The sequence below is a fragment of the Asparagus officinalis genome, chromosome 6 (genome assembly GCF_001876935.1).
Source record: "Asparagus officinalis chromosome 6, Aspof.V1, whole genome shotgun sequence".
Classification (NCBI taxonomy): Eukaryota; Viridiplantae; Streptophyta; class Magnoliopsida; order Asparagales; family Asparagaceae; genus Asparagus; species Asparagus officinalis.
Window position 1 is genome coordinate 37,285,244 of NC_033799.1, and position 25,063 is coordinate 37,310,306.

Below are 25,063 nucleotides of genomic sequence, written 5' to 3' on the forward strand. Positions count from 1 at the left end.
TATAAATATGTCAATATGAAAATAGTGTCTCATTAACACAAAAAAATATAAAAACCATATAAAAGAATAGATTTATGAAATCAAAAGAAGAGGAACATGAGAATCATGCAAAAAGTTTTCAAATGAAAACAAATCAACCAAAAGAATTCATAAATCAAAGTTTATATTCAAAAACAATGTTTGATCAATAAAGAAAAATTTTCTTTACATAACTTGATCAAACCACTCATAGAATACATTATAAAGCACGAATAGATGATCCATTAGCACAAACACATAAATATCATCATATAAGTGAATTATAATGAATTCAAAAGCAACAAATCAAAACACAATTTTTAAGAGAGGCAACAATTATATCAAGCTATTGAGCTTGTTCCAACTCATATAATCATTTAAGCATCCGGTAAACATGATTTGGGAATAAACACCCAATAAACCCGGAGGGTTATATAAATACACATCTCTCATCAAAATCAAAACTAATAATCATGAAAACAAAAGATTTGATAAAAGAAAAATTGTTTTCATAACCAAAAGATCTTAAAACATAATTTTCAAAACCAAGACAAAGAAAAATAAAAATACTAAAATTCTTTGTTTAAAATCAAATTTCTTTTGGTACCCAAGAACTCTTGGTACCAAACGATTTAGGGACATGACCCCTATCATTCAAGCTCAAAGCCCTAGGGTTATGAACCCATTTGGGCGCATTTAGTGCACGGGTCCGGTCATAGCAATAATTATGCAAATGACCCATTCGATTGCAATAAGTGCAATGAAGAGGATGCATTTGGTTATGTTGACCATGTGGATGTGCACGAGGAACATTTGCAAATAAAGATGGTCTTTTAAGATTATTTTGCAAATGAGAAACATTTTGAAATAATGTTGGTCTACTTGAAATATTTTGCGATTTAGAAACTTTTCGCAAATCAAAACAAAACTTGGCTAAGTGACCAACTCTACCACAAAAATCACAATGATACACATTAGCATGCTTATGATGAACAATGGGTGCATGTGTGTGTACATGTGATGAAGAAGAAGCCTTATGAGATGCACAAGAAGAATTAATATTCTTATGTTTTTGTGCATCATAGCAAAACTTAGCTAAATGGCCTTTTCGACCACAAATGGAGCATTTATAAGTTTTACTATACAAGTGTGCAAAGTGTACGGGTTTAGAAGTTGTAGTACTAGACTTTGCACCCAAGTCCATAAGTTTCTTATTATCTACAATGCATGTTTTAAGGGTTGAATCTAAAGATGATATTCGGTTTTTCACAAGATTCAATTCATCATTATGCATACAAGCATTGGAAATAGAAGTAGATGAAACATGATCATTTCTAAAAGAATTAAACTTATTTCTAATAGTTTCTACTTCTATCATGGCATTATTATTAGCATGAGTTAAGCTAGCAATAGATGAAGACATGTTATTATTTTCCAAACTTAATAACTCATTGTTTTCTTTTAAAATAGCATTCTCTTTAACAACAATATCAAGTTTGGAAGCTAGCGACTCATGATCGGATTTTAAACTAATATGCTTGCTTTTAAGATCAATAAAATTGTTTTGCAATTTTGTATAGGCATGAGATAATCTATCATATGCACAAGCGAGTTCATTGATGGATATATCACTATCGGATTCCGAATCGCTTACCACACTAGGGCTATCGCCTAGTGGCCGTGTGCATGATGATGCTCCACACTCACTTGAAGAACAATCCTCCAAACTACGTCGGATTTCCTCCAAGTTGCCTTGATGTGCTTCTATGAATTTCCATAAATTGTAAGCACTATCAAAATGAACAAATTTGTTAGAAATGGATGAGTCAAAAGCATTGAGCAAAAATTCTAACAAAAGCTTGTTCATTGTAAACATTTTATTATCATGATCGCTCCACTTGGATTTCTCCAATGTGGGCACAATGTAAGCACAATCAATAACTTCCCATATGTTAATATTTCTAGATTGCACAAATAGTTTAAATCTAGAGGCCCATTGTGCATAGGGGAAATTAATGAATTTAGGAGCAATATTTGATTCATAGCCTAAACGAAATATATTCATATTCATGATATATATGTGAAAATATGCAAGCAAGACTAATGTAATCATAACTAGATTAGCACAAATAAGATAACTTGGATCTTTAACTCAAGGTGGTTAGACCTTAAATCAAAGAGCACCAAGCTCTGATACCAATTGTTAGACCCTAGAGGGGGGGTGATTAGGGTCTTATGCTAATCTAATCCGATTAAATGCCAATTAAAACTAATTAATAAGTTATCCTAGCAAGTATAAAATACAACAAGATACGTAAGCTAGGATAAGCAATATGAACAAATGAATATATCCTATCAATGAGATATTACAAATATATGAGCAAGGATATATGAACTAACACAAGGGTAAAATAAACAATCTACACAAGTGATAGGGTAATATGATGAGCAATACACAAAGGCGATATAAGATATGAAAACAAGAATAAGAACGCCAATGCAATCACAAACAAAACGATATGTTTACGAGGTTCGGTCCCCACGACCTACGTCCCCGCTCCTCACCTCGAGGAGATCTCCACTATCACAACCGGGTTTTCTACGTTCACCCGAACAACGTTTACACCTCACAATACAATCACTATGTAATCACACCTCACACACTAAGTGTTGGTCCTAGCCCGTGTCCTCCTCCTCAAGTGCTCGGTTACAACCTCTCCCTAGGCACGTCAACCGACGCCACTCCTCTTGGGACGATCCCCGACTCTCACCACACACTCCTCTCGGTGTACAAGTGTATTACAAAGTGAATCTCACAATAAGCACAATATAAATCAATTGATTGTTATCTAATCAAGATGAGAACTCAATTAAGCACAACTCTAAGTCACTAATCTCACAACCCAAAATTATACTATGAATGTAAATACAATAAGCTCAATAGGTTGTGTGTGAACAGAGAGTATCAATAAAACAATTTAAACTCAATATAGAAATCTAGCTTATGGAAATTAAGATCAAAACAATAAATAGCTAGAATTGAGTTTAAAGAAAACTTCTCTATAGATCAAGAGTGTGAGAGAGATGAGTTGAATGCCCAAACACCAAAGGATGATCTCCTCTTTGCTCTTGTGAAATTTGCTTCACAAACTAAAACCCTCAATTGCTTAAAAGATTTTTAAACCAAACTTAAACAAACATTAAACAAGTTTAAACCCTTGTTAAACTCTTTTAAAACCTTCTTGGCTACTTGAAAAGAGACCAGCAATTGGGTATTTATACCCACCCAAGATCTCAACAAAAACCCCCAAAACAAATGACAAAACAGCCCCCAGAGAAACAGCTCAGAAATTTCTGGACTAACGTCGGTCGACCGGAAATTCTGTCGGTCGACCGATGGAAAAGTTCGGTCGACCGACGGAAAATTCGGTCGACCGTTATCCAGGTCGAAAACGAGAAAACGAGCAGACACTAATCCGGTCGACCGGTGCGGTCGACCGATGGAGCTTTTCGGTCGACCGGACCGGTCGACCGACCAACTCTCTGGACCATGCTGACGAAAGAACAAACGCGCGGTCGACCAGTGCGGTCGACCGAATACTGATACTTCTGAAAACTGTTTTGAAAGCTGTACATCTGATTTTAAAACACTGTTTAAAAATATCAAATAAATTCCAAAAAATGTAAAACTTTGGGGAATGATTGTAGACATGATAATAAACATGCTACAACGACTGGTTTCGAAAAAGGACTTCCCAAATGAAAAATATCATCATTTTGCAAAATAGTCCAAAACATGAAAACCTGAAAATTGATATTTTGATATTTTGACTTAAACAACATTTTGAAACCTTATGAAATGATTGTATAGACTTGATAAAAGATATAACATGTTGTTATAAAGTCTATAAATTTTATCAAAATACACATATAATGCACTAAAAACATGATTTCATTTAACTAACTAAACTTGATATTGATGAAATCATATATATGCATATGAGTATGAAACAAAAATATGTTTTCTAATTATATTCAATTGTTTCATAGTAAAACTTGAAAACTATCAAACCAAAACATATATGTATATATATAACTATATATACAAAAACCAAAACGTGTATGTGTGTATATGATTGAGCTTAAAGTACTAACACACATAATATAAATTCCTAAACTAAATTACCCAAGCTTGATTGGTCTTCAATAAGCGCTACTTGGTAATATCGTGGATGAAGCTTTAACTTGATTTTTAACTTGAATTGTATAGGCTTCAACCCGACATTCCGCCAACCTCCTTTGGATATGATCGTTGAAGCTCTATTCCATTCATCCTCCAACAACGTTGTTTGTCTACAATAAATACGAAAACACAAATACTAGACAAACAACATTAGTGTTAAATTGTTTGTTAAACATCATCAAAACAAAAAGGCCAACAACCGCCACACACTCTGATTCCCATCAGCTTCGGTGCACGTTTGCGGTCGACCGCGCCGATCGACCGCCCAACTCTCTGCTGATTTTTTCCGAGTTTCTGTAATTTCTTCAATTCTCCACCTCGGCGAATGTTTTCACCAAAACTGAGCCGACACCAAAACATCTAATAGTTCCTCAACAAGTCCAGGAACAATACTCGAGCTGAAACGCGATCTCCCCCCATCTGAATGAACTGATCAAACCGGCTGCATCTGAAAGACTGCCTACGTATCCTCTTGCCCAAGGAATCAAGCCGAACGTAGTTCACCCAAATGGCCTCCAAAGGCCTCAGCACTGAAGGATGTTCAAAAGCTTCAAACAATGACCAAATTTCACTCCTGAAACAATTTTGGTCAACATATCTGCAGGGTTGTCATTTGTGTGGACCTTCTCCAATATGACATCTCCATCATCCAAGACGTCCCGAACAAAGTGAAATCTGACGTCGATGTGCTTCGTGCGCGCATGATAAACCTGGTTCTTCACCAAATAGATAGCCGACATACTATCACAATATATCCGAATAGTCTCCTGAGTGATCCTCAAGTCCTCCAATAATCCACGCAACCATAAAGCCTCCTTAATTGCTTCAGTAACAGCCATATACTCTGCTTCTGTAGTTGTGAGAGCCACTGTGGACTGAAGCGTGCAATGCCAACATACAGGTGCACCTGCCAATGTAAAAGCATAACCTGACGTAGACCGGCGTTTGTCAAGATCTTCAGCATAATCTGAATCCACATATCCAATACAATCCTGCCCATCCTTCTGAAATACTAAACCAACATCCACGGTTCCTCGAACATACCGTAGAATCCACTTCACGGCCTCCCAGTGACCCTTCCCGGGGTCATGCATGTATCTCAATACCATGCTCACGGCCTGTGACAAATCTGGCCTCGTACACACCATCGCATACATCAAGCTACATACTGCACTGGCATATGGGACCTTCGACATATAATCTCTGTCCTCAACTGAAACAGGTGACATCAACGCTGAAAGCTTGAAGTGGGGAGCCAATGGTATGCTAACTGCTTTTGCATTGCCATCAAAGCTGAATTTCTTCAACATCTTCTGCAAGTAGCTCTTCTGTGTAAGCTTCAAACTCCATCTCACCCTGTCTCTCTCGATCCTCATACCCAATATCTTCTTTGCCTCACCAAGATCCTTCATCTCAAACTCGGATGATAACTCCTCTTTCAGCTTTCGAATAGCCGAAGAATTCCTGGAAGCAATAAGCATATCGTCAACAAATAAAAGCAAATATATGAGCTCACCATCCTGTAGCTTGTGCATATAAATACATGGGTCATATGGGCTCATCGTGTACCCCCGGCCAATCATGAAGCCGTCGAATCTCTTATACCACTGTCTTGGTGACTGCTTCAAACCATAAAGAGACTTCTTCAGCTTACAAACCAAATTTTCCTTTCCTGCAGCTTTGAAACCCTGTGGTTGTGTCATGTAGATCTCCTCATCTAAATCACCGTGTAGAAAGGCTGTCTTCACATCCATCTGGACCAAATCCAAATCCAACTGTGCCACCAACGCCAATAAAATCCGAATCGACGAATGCTTCACAACGGGTGAAAATACCTCGTTGTAATCAATGCCCTCAAGCTGTGCATATCCCTTGGCAACCAATCTGGTTTTGAACTGAATGTCCCCAATAGAAGATCCCTCCTTCTTCGCATATACCCACTTGCAACCAATAACTTTCTTACCCTTAGGTAGCTGTGCAAGTGCCCAAGTGTCGTTCTTCTGAAGAGACCGCATCTCCTCCTCCATAGCTTCCCTCCACCTGATCGAATCGGGGCTAGACTCTACCTCCCTGAATGTGACTGGAACCATATCGTCAACGACCTCCACTAATAATGCATATGCGACCATGACATCATTATACCTAGCTGGCTGACGAATCTCTCTCCTTGGTCTATCTGCTGCAATGGACCTCTGAACATGATCCTGTTCATGAGTCCCATGATCCACTGTATCCTGTATCTGCCCGGCTGTCATCTCATCTCCTTCCAGTGTCACCTCTGTAGGAGCCTCAATGGATACAGTGCTCTTGTAAGGACCCTGATTTTCGATTTTTGATTTGAATAAATTTTTCTGGTATTTAAATATTAAATATTATTTTTCTAAAAGAGTATTTGTATTTTTCCCAATTTTCTACGATTTAAAAATACGATATTATAATATTTTAACGGTTTTGCTAATTATAAATTTAGCTGTTCGGTAAAACTCTTTAAATTAATAGTTAATTATTCATTATTGTTATTATTATTTTGACCATAAATTTTTAATATTTATTTGAATGATTTTTCTTGTATTTTTATAGGGATATTTTTTCTGCGTTTTCCCGCTCACTGGTATATCACTGTGTATCTCTCTCCTATCCCACTCCCCCTAAATCACTCCTCATTTCACTACCTAAATCCCGCAATTCCCTCCTCGTTTTTTTCCCCCATCTTTTTTAATCCCTCGTGCGCTCTCTCTCTCTCACGAGCTCTTTTCCTCTCTCTTTAAAATAATCTCTCTCTCTCTCTCTTCAAATCAATCAGCCATTCCCCTTCTCCCTCTTCCTCCTCTCCTTCGTTCACTCTCAAACTCAAATCCGACGAACCCAGCTGACCGCCGTCCTCCGACGAACGCCGCCCCACACCTCTTCGCTCGCCTCCCCCTCGTCGCCGACAAACTCCACCAGATCTCCGGCCGTCACCCCCGCCAGCCGCGGCTGCCTCCTCCGCCCCCTTGACCGCCGACGACCTCCCTCATCATCACCACTTCGCCACCAGCCAAGCCCTCTCCCCTGCGTTCACCTCAGCCTCGAACACCGCCTCGACCACCACCAGATCCCCTTCTCTGAGCTCCTCCCTCCAACAGCGACCCCCGAGCTCCGACGACGCGCACTGCGTTCAGATTCGTCAAGCCGACATCGCCGTCCAGCTCCACCACCAGCTCTTCGAACCGCTGCACGCATCGCCGGAACAGTGAACAGAAACTAGCAGCATCGCCGCCTTGTCATCAGGCCCCATTGGCCTCGTAGGCAAGATTCCGCTCCTCTTGACTCATCATTTCCAATTTATAGCTGTCATTATTTAGTTGCATAAATTAGATTATGATTTGTTATTATCTACGTCAGCTTGATGATGAATTGGTGAATTATCTGATTATGTTAATTTATAATTGTTATTATCTGCGTGAGTTTGATGAATAATATTGATTTAAATCATAGTTATGTGATAAATAGTATTTTCGAAATAATGATAATGAAGTGAAAAAATTTATTTTGATAACGGAATTATTTTGGAGAATTTATAATATTTAAAAAGAATTTATTTTGAGAAAAAAAATTATTTTAGAATAATAATTGATGAGAAATAATTTTAAAGAATTTATTCTAGGAAAGAGAATATTTTGAATTATTATAATGAGAAATAATTTTTTAAAAAGAAATTATTTTGGGAAATGAATTATTTTCTGAAGTACGTAGTTGCTGATTCATGATTACATTTCATGTTTGTGATTATTTTACTGTATTTGACATGTCTGCTTTTATTGTTCCTGATTGTATTGAGAATCGTTAGTAGCTTATGACTAGAATGACCTGTGTGACGTGAGTAAGACCTAGAGACTCGTGTGTTGTTGTCTTAGAAAAGCGAGAAGAGTTGGGATGAGGAAGTCATGGTTCATGTAATTGGATAAGACTGTTGATATATCTTCTAGGTTCGTACCAGTGGATCAGTGTCGCCACTGGGGTTGGTATGTTGAGTCACAGTGGATCGGTGTCGCCACTGGGGGCTGATTGGTTGGTTGAGTCACAGTGGATCGGTGTCGCCACTGGGGGCTGATTGGTTGGGTCAAAGTAGATCGGTGTCGCTATTTTGGTTCATGAATTTATTTGATTGGATATACGTGAGGGATATACGAACAATCAATTATCCGATGATATGAGCGTTGACTCTGTGTGAGATATGTACCAGTGACCTGTTATAAGATGGCTAGTTACATGACTTGTTACCAGTGGATCGGTGTCGCCACTGTGGTTGATTTGTTGAGTCAAGGTGTTACCAGTGGATCGGTGTCGCCACTGTGGTTGATTTGTTGAGTCAAGGTGAATCGGTGTCGTCACCTTTGGTTAGGATTTATGGATTCTTGTGAGAATCGGTGTCGTCACCTTTGGTTAGGATTTATGGATTCTTGTGAGATGTAGGCCAGTTGTACTTCCTTTCCATACATAGATCGGGATCAATATTTAATTATCTATAATTTGAGACATATGGTATATACATGAGGGTTTCCTTGTTTGGTTATTTCGCTCGATGTACTACATCTCGAGTTGTAGATTTTTTAAGTATTAATTCCATCTATTGTATAACCTTGTTGCATGGATGATTGTTCTGATCGCTAGCTGCATGTTTTTGTTACCTGAATGATATACGGATTCTTATGATTATAATGTGGATTGCATATTGATTTTGTTAGATTACCAGTTGCACCTTCTTTTGTTGTTTCTGTTATCGTATCGTTTTTCGCATTGGAATTCCGTTCGTTCTATTTTCTGTGGGGTCGGGTCTTGCTGTGCGCCATGCACCTGACGTACACCTGTTTTCTCTGGTGTACGTCAGACTGGTCGGGTCTTGCTGTGCGCCATGCACCTGACGTACACCTGTTTTCTCTGGTGTACGTCAGACTTAGAGAAAGAACAGGTTAAGCTAGGAGATCACCAGAAGCCGGAAGATCCTCAGCAGGAGTGCCTTGTAAACGAAGCAGAAAAAGAGTTGAAGTTCAATTATTCCTTTCAGTTTATTTTCGTAGCATTTCCTTTTCCGCCTGATCATTATATTTTATATTCTCCAGTATTTCATTCAGATAGTTTTGTATAAGGGCATGTTGATCCGAATATTATGTCTGGATGATCATTTCAGTTGTGATATGTATTTTTTGGTTCTGAGTTTATTATATTCTCATTACTGTGATCGGGGACCTGTACCTTCGTTTGTATATCTTGACGCTTAGCGTATTAGATTGAGAAGACGGGGTCTAGCACTTATCTCTTCTCAGTTTAATACGTCGCGGGCTTGCTCGCGTCCTGATTCCCTGGTATTTTGGGAAGCGGGGCGTGGCAGCTCTCTGGAGTGGGTGGAGTCACATCATCCTCCACCTGCTGCGATATCTCTCCTGTTTGGTCTCCCTTCATCTGCTGAGGGGCTCGAGGCTTCATCATGTACGCCTCGTCAAATATGACATCTCTACTAATAACTATCTTCTTGTCCTGTGGATCCCATAACTTGAAGCCTTTGACTCCATTTCTAAATCCCACAAAGACTGCTTTCCTCGCTCTCGGATTTAATTTACCATCACTGACATTATAATAAGCTGGACACCCGAATATCCGAAGCGACTCATAGTCACTGGCCACCGAACCAAACCAACGCTCCAAAGGAGTCTTCCCGTCTATCGCAGTGCACGGCAACCTGTTAACAAGATGGCTCGCATAAACTACTGCCTCGGCCCAAAAAGATCTAGGCAATCCACTCTGTGTCATCATACACCGCACCTTCTCCAGTAAGGTACGGTTTAATCTCTCAGCCATCCCGTTCTGTTGCGGTGTCTCTCGAACTGTGAAGTGTCTTCTAATGCCGTGATCCCGGCAAAACTGCAGAAACGGATCACTCTTGTACTTTCCATCGTTATCTGAACGTAGAGTCTTCACATTTCTACCTGTCTGCAGCTCCACTTTCTTCTTCCACTCCACAAAAATATCCAGGACCTGATGTTTATGCTTCATCGGGTATACCCAATTCCTCCTGGAATAATCATCAATGAAAGTGACAAAATAATTGGCCCCACCAAGAGATGTGTTCTTGGAAGGACCCCAAACATCTGTGTGAATATAATCCAATGTACCTCGGGTGTTATGAACAGCGATGTCAAACTTCACTCTAGTCTTCTTCCCAAGTACACAATGCTCACACAATTTCATCTTGCAGGTCTTAGCACCTTTCAATAGCACCTGTTTAGCCAATGACTGTAGGGACTTATCTCCTGTGTGTCCAAGTCTCATGTGCCATAAGATGGTAGTGTCCTCCTCTGTAGTTATAGAAGCTGTCAGACCCCCTGTAACTGTCTTGCCCTTCAAGTAGTATAGGTTATTTTCTCTGACACCTCGCATCACCACCATAGAACCCTTCGTGACCTTCACTGTAGCATCCTTTAAGATCACTCGATATCCTGCTGCCTTCAAAGTTCCAAGAGAAATGATGTTCTTCGTCAACTGTGGCACGAATCTCACTTCCTTCAATTCCCTCACTACCCCATCATGCATCCTGATCCAGACTGAACCAATACCACCAATAGGACATACGTGGTCATTACCCATAAGCACGACATCCCCTCTTTCCAGCTCCTCAAAGCTAGAGAACCACTCCTTCTTAGGGCAGATGTGATATGTAGCTCCCGAATCCAACATCCGCTCAGTGGAATCCGCATAGCAAACCGACGGTAAAGCAGGGCATGAATAGCCTGAAGAATCTGAATCTGAATGCTCACTAATAGCTTTTGCAACATTCACTTTTGAAGCTTGTGCAGCTTTTCCCTTATTCTTCCCGGCTTTTTCTTTTCACTTTGGGCAGTCTATCTTCCGATGTCCTTCTTTACAATACCGACATTGATTTCTACCAACACTCTTATAGGTACTTTTATTCTTTGACTTTGAGCGGTTGAACTGACGACGGTTTAGATCTCGGCCTCGAACTGCTAACGCATCTCCCGATGCCTTCTCGGAGGGTTCACCATCACTCTTCCTTAACTCATAGTTCACCAAAGCTGAAGTCACCTCCTTGTAGCTAACTGTAGTTCTTCCATTGATCATAGTGAGAACGAACGTACCATAATCATTTTCGGGCAATGAACACAGAAGTAGCATCGCCTTGTCTTCATCCTCAACTATAATATCAACATTGGCCATATCTGAAAGTAGCTTAGTGAAATTGTTGACATGCTCCCTGATGGAAACCCCTCTCTTCATCTTGAACTGGTAAAATCTCTTCTTCAAGTGAAGCCGATTCTCAATGCTCTTCGTAAGATATTTCTCATTGAGTGTTTCCCACATCTTCTTCGCCGACGTCTCGTTCATAACATCATAAATAAGATCCGGCGTCAAGCATGACCTAATAACACCACAAGCTCTACTGTTAAGCTTTCTAGGGCAACACGAACAATAACACGAACTAAACCACAAACAATATGCAAACCACAATCACAGCAAGAACAAAGAATTTACGTGGTTCGGCAAGTTGCCTACGTCCACGGGGCAAGGAGGGGGGATTTTACTACTAGAAATCAAGGGAATACAAATAGGGTTACAAATCTCTCAAACCAAACCCTAAAACAAAGCACTTGATCTCTCAAAGCTCTCCCACAATTGGATGCCACAAATCTCTCTTAGAGGCTGCTCAAAATCGTCCTTCTAATTCCCTAACAAATCAGCACCGGTCGACCGCGCCGGTCGACCGCCACGCACTCTGATTCCTATCAGCTTCGGTGCACGTTTACGGTCGACCGCGCCGGTCGACCGCCTAACTCTCTGCTGATTTTTTCTGAGTTTCTGTAATTTCTTCAATGCATGTGTATCATAATTACATTTCTAATCTTTTTCAAGTAATTAAGTATTACAAATGGCCAAGTGGACTAGAACAGCTGATGCATGCACAGTTATATTAATTAATATTATATTCAAGTTCGTTATAACATAATATAAATCTTAAATCCTGGACTTGTATTGTAATTACATTTCTAATCTTTCTCAAAAAACTAGGACTTCCACAAATAACCAAGTGAATTGGAATAGCTAAAGAATGCATCAAAGATAAGTGTATCCCTTGGAAACATCGAAGTCGCTTATGCAAAAGAGTCATAGGGGTATTAATACAGATTCTAGGTCAGTATTAATTAGCCATGAAGAACTTAACTCAAAATGTAATTTTGCAACCATATATTAGAATTGACAAGGCCAAGCAAGTAAAATATTTCGAAAGACAAAATTTTTAACATGCAAATAAATAAAAATTAATGTGCCTGATACTGTATCATGAGGCCTTAAGTTCAAAGATGAGGCATGTAAATATGGTTGAAGAACCTGATCATATTGTGGATGTGGAATCAACTGGAAGATATGCACATATGTTCATCATTTCAAATTGCAAAAATCAACATAGATAACACTAAAAAGTAAAAACATGGCCAAGCTTGTCCACTTGATATGAAGGAAATCCCACCTAGCCTGCCCATCATTTGGCCCGCCCAAAACCCACCCGTTTAGTTAAATGGACCTAATTGGGCGGGTTCACTTTAAACTACACTAAATGGGCGCTAAATGGGCGGTGTCTATTAACCCATTTGCCCCCCCGAATTCCAAAACTAAAGACCCATTCGACTCTACCTCTCTAGGATTTCGCCAATTAAATTTCTAGGGTTTCCACTTCTCCGATCAATCAGCGATGTCTCTGCGATCGAGCCAGAGGACGGAGGTCCGCCGGAATCGGTACAAGGTCGCTGGCGACGACGATGAGGGCCGTCGGCGACGAGAGGACGACATGGTGGCGGGAGTTTATGGCTCACAAGAGATTTGATTGGTGACTATTGGGTAGTCAGAAGCGTGAAATCTTTCAATGCGCTGCTAACTGTGTTTGTTGAGTGTGGGGAGTTTGATAGGGTTTTGAAGGCGCTTGAGGAGTTGCCAGAGTCGCTTTCGCTGAATGGAATCTCGTATAATATTCTGATCAAGTCGAATTGTGCTAAAGGTGAGATCTTGATTGGTGACTATTGGTTTTGGATTCAGTTCTCGAGTTTGATTTCATAGTTTTGGGATTGATTGTGGTGAATGGGGGTTCGTTTTTATATACTTTGAAGAAAAAAAAAGTAATCTTGATGAATTGTTCGGGAGAAACTTCTTAATTCACAGAGTACCATTAGAATATTAACTCATTACATATTGTAGCTATTAAAAAAATAAAATGAACCCATTCTTTTATCCTGAATTATTTTTAAACCCCCACTTTCAGAATCATTCATAGGGTACTATTGACCCTCTGCTTATAGCGGTTTACCTAATATTATAGAAGTCTAAGAAATATTATAGCAATTTAAATTATCAAATTTACATGTGCATCCTGATGTAGTGTCTTCTTTGTTCAATTTAGCATAGATTCAATTCAATAAAGGATGTTGAAAAAAATATAGGCTCATACATCATGATTTTTTTCATAATTGTTGAGCCTGACATCGACTTATGCCTGCAGGTTGCCACGCTTATTGCAGTATCGCTGGGGTTGGGTTGGTGTCATATGGCTTTACACTGATATTCTACTTTCCACTCGACTTGATAAAATTTGCTGTCCAATATGGCCTAAGTGGAGAAGCATGGAATCTCCGACCTCCAATAATTTGACCAACAAACTAGCCACAAAGCGTGCAATGGACAAAAATATGGATTCTTGAATTCTATCAAAGAACCGGTTCCTGTGAAATATGGATTCTTGAATTCTATCAAAGAACCGGTTCCTGTGAAATGCCGAAGCCAATATCTTCACCAAAAGGATTTCTATTACCCAAATCAGTGACTCAAGCTGGAGTGAAAGTAACAACCGATACACAAAAAAGTGAACATTTTCGGTTTTGCGGGATCTACGAACTCCATGATTGAACACGAAAGACCAACTGAGAAGAATAAGAAACAACCACAGAAAGATTTGAGCACTCTTCTTAATCCATACACAAAGTAGAGAACTTTTTTCTTCAAAAGGAAATTCCTTTTAATAGCAAACACTAGAATGTGAATAAGCCAATCAGTGAGCAATCTCCCGCTGAAAGCTACAGAAATCACTAAGCACCACCTCCAAATCGCCAACCCCAAAGTTCCAAATTCCAAGTTCGTGATCTCACATTCCCAGAATCTCCGACCTCCAATAATTTGACCAACAAACTAGCCACAAAGCATGCAATGGACAAAAATAACATAGACCATTCAATTAAATTCCAAAATGTAGTCTTTCTCCTAACCTTGTCATTGCTTGATTGTTCCCTTCTACATACCTCCTCTCCCTCCTCCTCTTCATCTTCTTCATCATCATCTTTCGGGGTCTTTGGAGTCCCCAAAGCCCTAGGGTTTGGGGAACTTGAGCTCGACGCATTGTGGACTGGGTTGTCCATGGGCGCGATTTGCTCGACAAACCTCGACTTGGGTTTTGAGAATGCATTTCCGACGCGTTTCCGACGAACTAGGGTTTCGGATCGTGGGTTTGCCCGGGCTAGGGCTTGACTCAAGTATAATTTCAGGGGAGGGAGATTGTGGTTTATAGGTTGACGGTCCTTCACAAGATTCAATCTTTAGGCCTTCCTCTCCTGAGATCAGTAACACTACATCTCCTTGTTTCTTCTCTGTGGATTCTCTATGAGGATCCATGGGAGTTGGGCTGCTGGGGAGAAACAATGAAGAACTGGTAGGGAAGAAACAATGAAGAACAGTACAAACCCATCAGAACCCTTGTCTTTTATAAAGAAAGAAACGTAAAAAAAAATCAGAAATATTCCGTGAGCCAACTCGCGTGAGGTGAGGAATAGGGGGGCAGTGGGCCCCACATATACTAAAAGAACACAGATCAAAGGGTTTCCTTCCTTATTAGTATCTGTGGGGCACACTGCCCCCTGTTCCTCACCTCACGCGAGTTGGCTCACGGAATATTTCTGATTTTTTTTTACGTTTCTTTCTTTATAAAAGACAAGGGTTCTGATGGGTTTGTACTGTTCTTCATTGTTTCTTCCCTACCAGTTCTTCATTGTTTCTCCCCAGCAGCCCAACTCCCATGGATCCTCATAGAGAATCCACAGAAAAGAAACAAGGAGATGTAGTGTTACTGATCTCAGGAGAGGAAGGCCTAAACATTGAATCTTGTGAAGGACCGTCAACCTATAAACCCCAATCTCCCTCCACTGAAATTATACTTGAGTCAAGCCCTAGCCCGGGCAAACCCACGATCCGAAACCCTAGTTCGTCGGAAACGCGTCGGAAATGCATTCTCAAAACCCAAGTCGAGGTTTGTCGAGCAAACCGCGCCCATGGACAACCCAGTCCACAATGCGTCGAGCTCAAGTTCCCCAAACCTTAGGGCTTTTGGGACTCCAAATACCCCGAAAGATGATGATGAAGAAGAGGAGGAGGAGGGAGAGGAGGTATGCAGAAGGGAACAATCAAGCAATGATAAGGTTAGGAGAAAGACTACATTTTGGAATTTAATTGAATGGTCTATATTATTTTTGTCCATTGCATGCTTTGTGGCTAGTTTGTTGGTCAAATTATTGGAGGTCGGAGATTCTGGGAATGTGAGATCACGAACTTGGAATTTGGAACTTTGGGGTTGGCGATTTGGAGGTGGTGCTTAGTGATTTCTGTAGCTTTCAGCGGGAGATTGCTCACTGATTGGCTTATTCACATTCTAGTGTTTGCTATTAAAAGGAATTTCCTTTTGAAGAAAAAAGTTCTCTACTTTGTGTATGGATTAAGAAGAGTGCTCAAATCTTTCTGTGGTTGTTTCTTATTCTTCTCAGTTGGTCTTTCGTGTTCAATCATGGAGTTCGTAGATCCCGCAAAACCGAAAAAGTTCACTTTTTTGTGTATTGGTTGTTACTTTCACTCCAGCTTGAGTCACTGATTTGGGTAATAGAAACCCTTTTGGTGAAGATATTGGCTTCGGCATTTCACAGGAACCGGTTCTTTGATAGAATTCAAGAATCCATATTTCATCAATACATACTCCAGACCCTTTCGGGGCCTCCGTTGATGGAATTATCTGAGAAAATTGGGACTGCGACACATCGACGGCAAATGAGCTTTAGAAGTAAAAGGAAAGGGAAAGGAAAGGAGAAAGAGAGGCAAGAAGTGATTGATGTTTCGAAGCTTTATAAAATGAAGCAAGAAAAGGTGTCAGCTTGGACAATGAAGGGGTTGGTTAATGTGATTAGTGCTTCAGGGCTCTCAACAATTTCTAATTCTATTGATGAGAGCTTTCAGGAGGAAGAGCAGAGGGAGATAACTAGTGAATGGGAAGCAAAGCTAGCAGCGAATCGGATATTTAAGAACGTTGCAAGGCCTGCTTACAAGTGAGGATTATTGATAATTATTGTTGTTGTCTATTCTATATTCTTTTGCTTTTTGTAAAACTATTCTTAAATTTGGTTGTAGGTACATAAATACAGAGGATCTCCGAAGGTTTTTAAGCAGGGAGGAGCTAGAGTATCTGCTTCCATTTTTTGAAGGAGCTGCTGAGACTGGTAATATCAAGAAATCTGCTTTGAGAAATTATGTGGGAACCTTCAATTCTCTTTTTCCCTTCTTTTTACCCTAATTTCTTATAAGTACTAGTTTTCACGGTTACTTTTACAAAACCCCCCTTGAACTTTTTATAGGTGAAAGCCTACCTTGATCGTAAATCTCTTGCACATTCCTTAAACGGAACCAAAACTACAGTCAATCAATTACACAAACTTGCAACAGCTGTTGTTATCATTGAAATTCTTGTCATCACTCTGATACTAACAGACATTGCAACAACCCAAGTGCTTGTTTTTATCTTCTCTCAGCTATTGTTGGTGGTTTTATGTTTGAAAACTCTTGCAAGATGGCATTCAAAGGTATCATATTTGTATTTGTAATGCACCCTTTTGATGTTGGTGATAGTTGTGTTGTTGATGGAGTACATGTAATTCTCCGTTACTATCCTACTTTTCCATCATTCCTGACAACGTGGAGTTTTCCCAAAAAGGGAACAAAATCGTGGAGTTTGTCTGATATATGCCATGATATTATTGACCCTAATCTTGCAAGTGATAGTAGAAGAGATGAATATATTGACTATTGTTTTCTTGAAATTTGATAATGAGAATATCTACTATCCAAACTCTGTCTTGACAACAAAACCAATCAACAATTTCTACAGAAGTCCAGACATAAGTGATGCTGTGGAATTCTCTGTTGATATTTCGATTTCAGTCGAGAGCATGAGAGCTCTGAAGTCTATGATCAAGATGTAAGTCAACTGACATTGCATAAGCCTTTATGATGACAACAACCAATTATATTGATTGAACCCTTATTTATCTGTATGCCTCAAAATGGATGAGTTACTTGTGCGGATGGATTACGAAGTAGAAAAGATGACAAGCACGAGTAACTCATCCGTTTTGAGGCATATAGATAAATAAGGGTTCAATCAATATAATTGGTTGCTGCCATCATAAAGGCTTATGCAATGTCAATTGACTTACATCTTGATCATAGACTTCAGAGCTCTCATGCTCTCCATCGAAATCGAAATATCAACAGAGAACTCCACAGCATCACTCATGTCTGGACTTCTATAGAAATTATTGATTGGTTTTGTTGCCAAGACAGAGTTTGGATAGTAGATCTTCTCATTATCAAATTTCAGGAAAACAGTAGTCAACATATTCATCTCTTCTACTATCACCTGCGAGATTAGGGTCAATAATATCATGGCATATATAAGAGAAACTCCACGATTTTGTTCCCTTTTTGGGAAAATTACAGAAAATCCCCTAACGTTGTCAGGAATGATGGAAAATTAGGATAGTAAAGGAGAATTACCTGTACTCCATCAACAACACAACAATCACCAACATCAAAAGGGTGCATTACAATTACAAATATGATAGCTTTGAATGCCATCTTGCAAGAGTTTTCAAACATAAAAGCCACCAACAATAGCTGAGAGAAGATAAAAACAAGCACTTCGGTTGTTGCAATGTCTGTTAGTATCAGAGTGATGACAAGAACTGCAATGATAACAACAGCTCTTGCAAGTTTGTGCAATTGATTGACTGTAATTTTGGTGTCGTTTAAGGAATGTGCAAGAGATTTGTGATCAAGGTAGGCTTTCACCTATGAAAAGTTTAAGGGGATTTTGTAAAAGTAAGCGTGAAAACTAGTACTTATAATAAATTAGGGTAAAACCAAGGGAAATAGAGAATTGAAGGTAACCACCTAATTTTTCAAAGCAGATTTCTTGATCTTTCAAGTCACTGCAGCTCCTTCAAAAAATGAAAGCAAATACTCCACCTAACGCACTCTGATACTAACAGAACTATAACACTTTTTTATCTTCTCTGCCTGTTTATCAATCTTTTAGGTTTCATGGCAAATCTGTATCTTGCCAAACATCTTGTTTTTGGCCGGAAATCAAGTGGCAATTTCTAGAGGTGGATATCGAGTGGATGCACTAGTACAAAACAGCTCTGTCCAAACGATTATTACAACTGTTTGGACAAGTCAAAATAGCCCAAATGAGTTTAACCGTTTGGAAAAATAAACCCAAACTGTTAAAAAACCGTTTGGGTTGTAAAAAATCCCAAATGGGTGTACCAAACGGTTTTAACCGTTTGAGATATCTTAGCCCAAACAGATAAAACCGTTTGGGAGTTTTATTAATTTTGACAAATAAATAAATAAATAAATAAAAGCTTTTTTCTTCATCCCCCCCAAAACATTCATCCTAGCGCCAAAAATTCATCCCTAAAATTTTCATCACCCCACTCTCAAATCCCTAACCCCCTCGTCCGACCGCGTCGAAAATCCCTCATCCGACCCGTCGAAGTCCGACCCCGACCACCGAAAATGCACCTCATCTTCGTTTGCCTGGGGCTCCCTTATCTCCGCCTCCCTCATCTTCGCCGGCGCTTGTCCGCATCCCTCATCTTCGCCAGCGCTCCTTTGCCTCCTCGTCCTCCGCCTCCATCATTTCCATCGGCGCCGTCGTCCTGCTGGTCTTCGCCAACGTACCTCCTCGTCCTGCTGGTCTTCGTCGGGGTTGTCGCTCCTCCGCCTCCTCCACCGCCTCCTCCTCAGGTCGCCCCCTTCTCCTCTGTAAATTAGTATCATCTACTCTTTACAAAATCCTAAACCCTAATTAGTATTATTTAAGGTAACATCTTTAGATCTGCTCCCTCTCTTCAAAAAATCTCACCGGAGAAGGTAAAATTCCTAACCCTTACCTTCAAATTTCTATTGATTGCCAGATGTTTGAATTGACGCATCTGCTGATTGGTTTTAGACTCATATGTATTCAACCTTTTTGGTCGATTATCAATGAATTGATGACCTTTTTTCTGCAATTGACAGCAGAGATCAGTGAGGGAAATGGTTGGGAGAACTCCAGGGCTGATTGCTTTGTTCGATGTCGGCGAGACCCTCACTGTTCCGAGAAATTTACGAAAAGTTTCAATAATAAGTTTATTTAGCAAGTCATGGGGTTATATAATTGGTAGTCTTTCTGATTGGGTGGAGGGACCTAATGTGATGTGCATGTTTTTGTTTAATAATATGCTGTTTTTTTCCTTTCGTTATTCAGGTTAGAACATGATAAAAATGATTTTTTTGCAGTGATCACAGACTACGATTATGTATTTGCCGAAAATGGTCTTGTTGCTTACAAGAATGGCGAACTCATTGGCAAACAGGTATCCTGCTTTGGTTTGGAATCATATTTTTTAATTAACTTAATAAAAAGCATTTGGTTGCTTATTAGGATGTTAGTTCAAGTTGTCTTGTATGTTAATTCCGTCAAATTCCATGAAACCGAGGGGAAAAGTTGAGATAGCTTATAAGTTTTAAATCATACATTATCCAACTAAGACAAACTAAAAGCTCCTTCTAGTATCAGTGAACCAAGAGTTCAGTATCTTCCATCAAACTCATAATCAATAAAGAGCTATCAGTTTCTTCTTAATAGACCAGGTTGACCAGCAAGCTTGGACATCATGGGATAAAAACTTATTCTAGCCTATAATTTTTAAATGCAGCCTTTTTTGTGTGTGTGCAAATAACATGTTTGGCAATGGTTGCAAGAACTTGGTGGAGGTTGAGTTTTGATACTGAATTGCAGTTAGAGCTTAGCTAGATGGCGAGAACTTACATGCTCTTTTTTGTGCCTTTAATCTTATTTCATGTGCAGAAACACTAGAGATAACAATGGAAGCCGCTGATGCTAGATGTTACTATATCATTTTGATATCCTCTTATCAGTTAAATTATGACTTTAGAAACCATACTCTCGTACCAAGGAACGAGTGTCTTTACAGTTCATAGAAATAGTGAGTTTGTTGTATGAAACTTGATGCATATAGGAATGTATATGCAGATATTCTCTTTTTAATTTTTTGTGTATTTACTCTAATCAGAAGTTTGTCTGTAAAGATTTTAAAACTACTCCCTCATTTTCTTTGATGAACGCGCTTATGCTTTTATGCCATTTTGTATTTCGTGATGGAAATAGATTTTGTTTCCTCCATTTTGCAAAGCTTGAAATCATTACTTGGAGATGAAAAGCTTAAGGTCTGATGATTTCTTATCAATTTCTTCTTGAATTATTTGGTATAAGTTATTTTTTTCTAAATAATATAAATTTGATGCAGGAGTTTATTAATTTCACACTTCACTATATATATTGCTGATCTGGATATCCCCTTAAAAAGGTTAGCAATCATACCTTTCACTAGTTAAACCTGTATCCAGATGTCAGTTATAGTTTATTTTATTATTTGATTACTCAGGGGAACAGTTTATGTGTTTCGAGGCTGTTCTTTCTGAGTGGAAGTGTTGCAATCCTAACCACATCTGGACCACAACAGGTATAAAAATTGATCTTGCATGATTTACTATGGCCTGTTGGTCCATATTTGAGATAAACTGTAAATATGCAGAAGGGGAGATCCTTCTTTTGGAATCCCGTAATTGCAATGAACATTTTTTATCAGACTCCTTTTATGTTCTCAATTCATAACCTTCGGATATCTACTCTTTTAGTAGAAGGAGATTTACATTCAAACTGATTACACAGTAGATCTGGATCAGGTTTTGTCATTGATGGGAAATTTGGGCGTAGCCGATAGGTTGTGGTTGTGTCTTCTTGAAGTTGGGTTGTAACAAATTTATAAGAGTTGTATTTTTATGCCGTGGACCACTTTTTTGAACCAATTGTTATTTGTATTACCGATTTCAGTTGGCTTCAGTTTACTTGGAACAAAGTTTGGTAGATCCATGCTTGTTCCATTGGGTTTTCGGTTTTTTAATTTTGGTACTTGACCATTTGGCTACTTTTATTTGTAATTCAGGTACACTACACCAACTTGACCTTGACCTTGTTATATTCTATTTTCCATGTTCTCTATGATATTTGCAAGTCGGAAGGCATAGGAGATTTTGAGCAATTATAGACTAATCTACTTAGTTTCAACAACTTAAGTTTATCTGAAGCTACTTAGCAAACAAGGATTTTGCCTTCTGCATCATTTTGATAAATCTACTGTCACTTCTGCAGAAATGAAGTCCATCAGGTTATGATGCTCTATACAAAGCTGGCCGAGATACCGTATTTGCATAATACGAGTATTTTCTCTTCGTAACCTTGTTTAAATAGAGCCTGTCGGCTGATAAATTTTGGTTATATTTTAAAAATACGGACATTTGCTTTCTAATCAATAAATTACTTAAAAATTAATGTTTTGACCAACTTTGTTGTCTTCCGCTTCATACATACTTCTGAATTTTTCATATGTACGTGCTGTTGTGCAAGACATGATTGTATCTTTTGATATCAATGCATTGCGATGCAGGCTTTCCTTCAATAGGAAAATAATTTTCTTCAGTTCCTTTGAAGAGTTTCATGACTGGTTTTCTTTTTAAGTTTGATCTCAACTTTTCCTAGCAGTTGAATTACATTATTATTTATTTGAGACGCTGCTCATATTTCTTTCATATCCTGATGTCTCCTATAGCACCATTGAGGCCCTCAACTACTATAAATCGGCAGGCAGCAACCCGATTCATTGAGCATTCTCTGCCTGATTTAACACCAGGTATAAGACATTAATTTCTTGTATTCCATCACTTCCTTACGTTTTTCCTTGTCAAACGACATTGAATTATTTTTAGGACAAAGGCATAGTATGAGGGAAATTAGTAGACAAGAGGACACCAGGAATAGATTTAATAACAAAAGAAAACACTCACCATCTGAGAAACAGTCTGTCCGTGATGCTGCACAGGAATTTCTTGAGAAAGCAGCTCGTGAACTTCTTGGCTCTAATGATCTTTATGTACTGTTGAAATGAATTGCTGTGAAGAAGAAATGAGTAAGAAAGAAAGTTCAGTTACACAGACCTTTCTATCAAAAACAAGATTCCATGCTTCTCCACTTAGGCCATATTGGACAGCAAATTTTATCAAGTCCAGTGGAAAGTAGAATATTCCAGTGGAAAGTAGAATATCAGTGTAAAGCCATATGACACCAGCCCAACCCCAGCGATACTGCAATAAGCGTGGCAACCTGCAGGCATAAGTCGATGTCAGGCTCAACAATTAAGTCAAGCAGCTTAGCAACCTAAGATGCTATTTTTTTTTCCCTTTCTTGAATCATTTTTAATTGAAAAGTTTCAAGACCCTTTCTTAACCAAGGAGCCTCTTTGATTTCTAAGGATTATAGAATTTAAATTTCAAATACCAAATAGCATTCAGGAAAAATCATAAAATGTAATGGCTGATGTGTGTTTTCTAGACCTCACTGGCGGAACAATATCTGTTGACTTACATTTTTGCTATGGATATTACTTATAGCAATCGATCGAATAGCAATCAAAGGAATTACATCTTTTTATTATGAACTTAAGAATTATGATAATAATTTTCTCTATCTATTTCAAATCGTACCAGTTGAGCTCCCATGAAAGCACAAATTAGGAGAGAACCCGGCCTCTCCACAAATGACCAACTCTGACTATGTGTGACAAATATTAGAGCCTGGCTGATGATATTAACTTGTAGATAAACAGCTGAGGACATCTCTTCACTGCTGCTGCTGAGAGATCTCACATTAAAATGAGTCTGTCACCAAAAAAAATGATTGAAGAGGCATGAAAAATTATGAGAGATGTTTCTTTATTAGGAAAACTATTGAGTAATCATTGTGTATGTATATGTTTTGTATATATAATATTAGATGCTTTTCATTGTCAGATATTGAGTAATCATTATATGTATATGTTTTGCCTCTAATATTGTATATTGAGTAATCATGTATGTAGATATAACATTGAATATTTAGCACTGTTTGAGGCATTTTTGTGTATGTACATATATTTTGATTTAATTGTGAGATATTGAGTATTTATTGTGTGAAATGTGTATATAAACATGTAGATAAATAAAGAAGGCAAAATTTAAAAAATATTAAAATAAACAGCCCAAACGGTAGAAACCGTTTGGACACCAAACAGGCCAAACGAGTTTAATCGTTTGGACAGATAAATGGCCAAACGGTTTCAACCGTTTGGGTAAAAAATTGGCCAAACAATTAAACCCGATTGGCAATTTATTAAATTCCAAACGGTTGTAACTGTTTGGGCAATATCCCAAACGGTTACAACCGTTTGGGATTTTGCCCAAACGGTCATAACCGTTTCCGTTTGGGCGACCGTTGGGGTAGACTTTTCCCCAACGGCTTTAGCCCAAACGGTTCTTTTTTCAGCCGAAACGGTTATAATAACCGTTTGAGACTGTTTTCCCAAACGGTTCCAACCGTTTGGGTTGTCCTATTTTGTACTAGTGATATGTGTTATAGTTCCTTCATATCAAGTGGACAAGCTTGGCCATGTTTTTACTTTTTAGTGTTATCTATGTTGATTTTTTGCAATTTGAAATGATGAACATATGTGCATATCTTCCAGTTGATTCCACAACCACAATATGATCAGGTTCTTCAACCATATTTACATGCCTCATCTTTGAACTTAAGGCCTCATGATACAGTATCAGGCACATTTTTATTTATTTGCATGTTAAAATTTTTGCCTTTCGAAATATTTTACTTACTTGGCCTTGTCAATTCTAATATATGGTTGCAAAATTACATTTTGAGTTAAGTTCTTCATGGCTAATTAATACTGACCTAGAATCTGTATTAATACCCCTATGACTCTTTTTGCATAAGCGACTTCGATGTTTCCAAGGGATACACTTATCTTTGATGCATTCTTTAGCTATTCCAGTTCACTTGGTTATTTGCGGAAGTCCTATTTTTTTGAGAAAGATTAGAAGTGTAATTACAATATAAGTCCAGGATTTAAGATTTATATTATGTTATAACGAACTTGAATATAATATTAATTAATATAACTGTGCATGCATCAGCTGTTCTAGTCTACTTGGCCATTTGTAAAACTTAATTACTTGAAAAAGATTAGAAATGTAATTATGATACACATGCATGAGCAGCTATGATATAAGTTCATGAAATAATTAGATTTATATTATGTTATATCAAACTTGAATATAATATAGTTGTGCACACTTAGATACATCTTTGTAATCGTTTTATTTTTCATCTATTAAACCGTTTTGCAAAATCTTTTATTTTCCTTTGCGAATTCACCAGGTACATTGATAGCAAACCAAATCACTAGCATCCTAATCACATCGTTTTGGTCAAGGGCA

General features: G+C 38.6%; 1 protein-coding gene and 1 pseudogene across 1 annotated transcript in view; one reads left to right on the top strand and one right to left on the bottom strand.

Moving 5' to 3' along the window:
• Window positions 13,810–23,586, top strand: LOC109844415 (annotated as a pseudogene).
• Window positions 22,533–25,063, bottom strand: part of LOC109846061 (ATPase 10, plasma membrane-type-like) — a 38,838-nt gene continuing 36,307 nt past the window's right edge. Inside the window, exons 2-4 of the mRNA XM_020415284.1 lie at window positions 23,282–23,455; window positions 23,034–23,044; window positions 22,533–22,901 (exon numbers count right to left, since the gene is read on the bottom strand). Of these exons, the coding sequence (XP_020270873.1) occupies window positions 22,658–22,901; window positions 23,034–23,044; window positions 23,282–23,455 (429 nt within the window). The 3' untranslated portion in view covers window positions 22,533–22,657. The remainder of the gene's footprint in view (window positions 22,902–23,033; window positions 23,045–23,281; window positions 23,456–25,063) is intronic.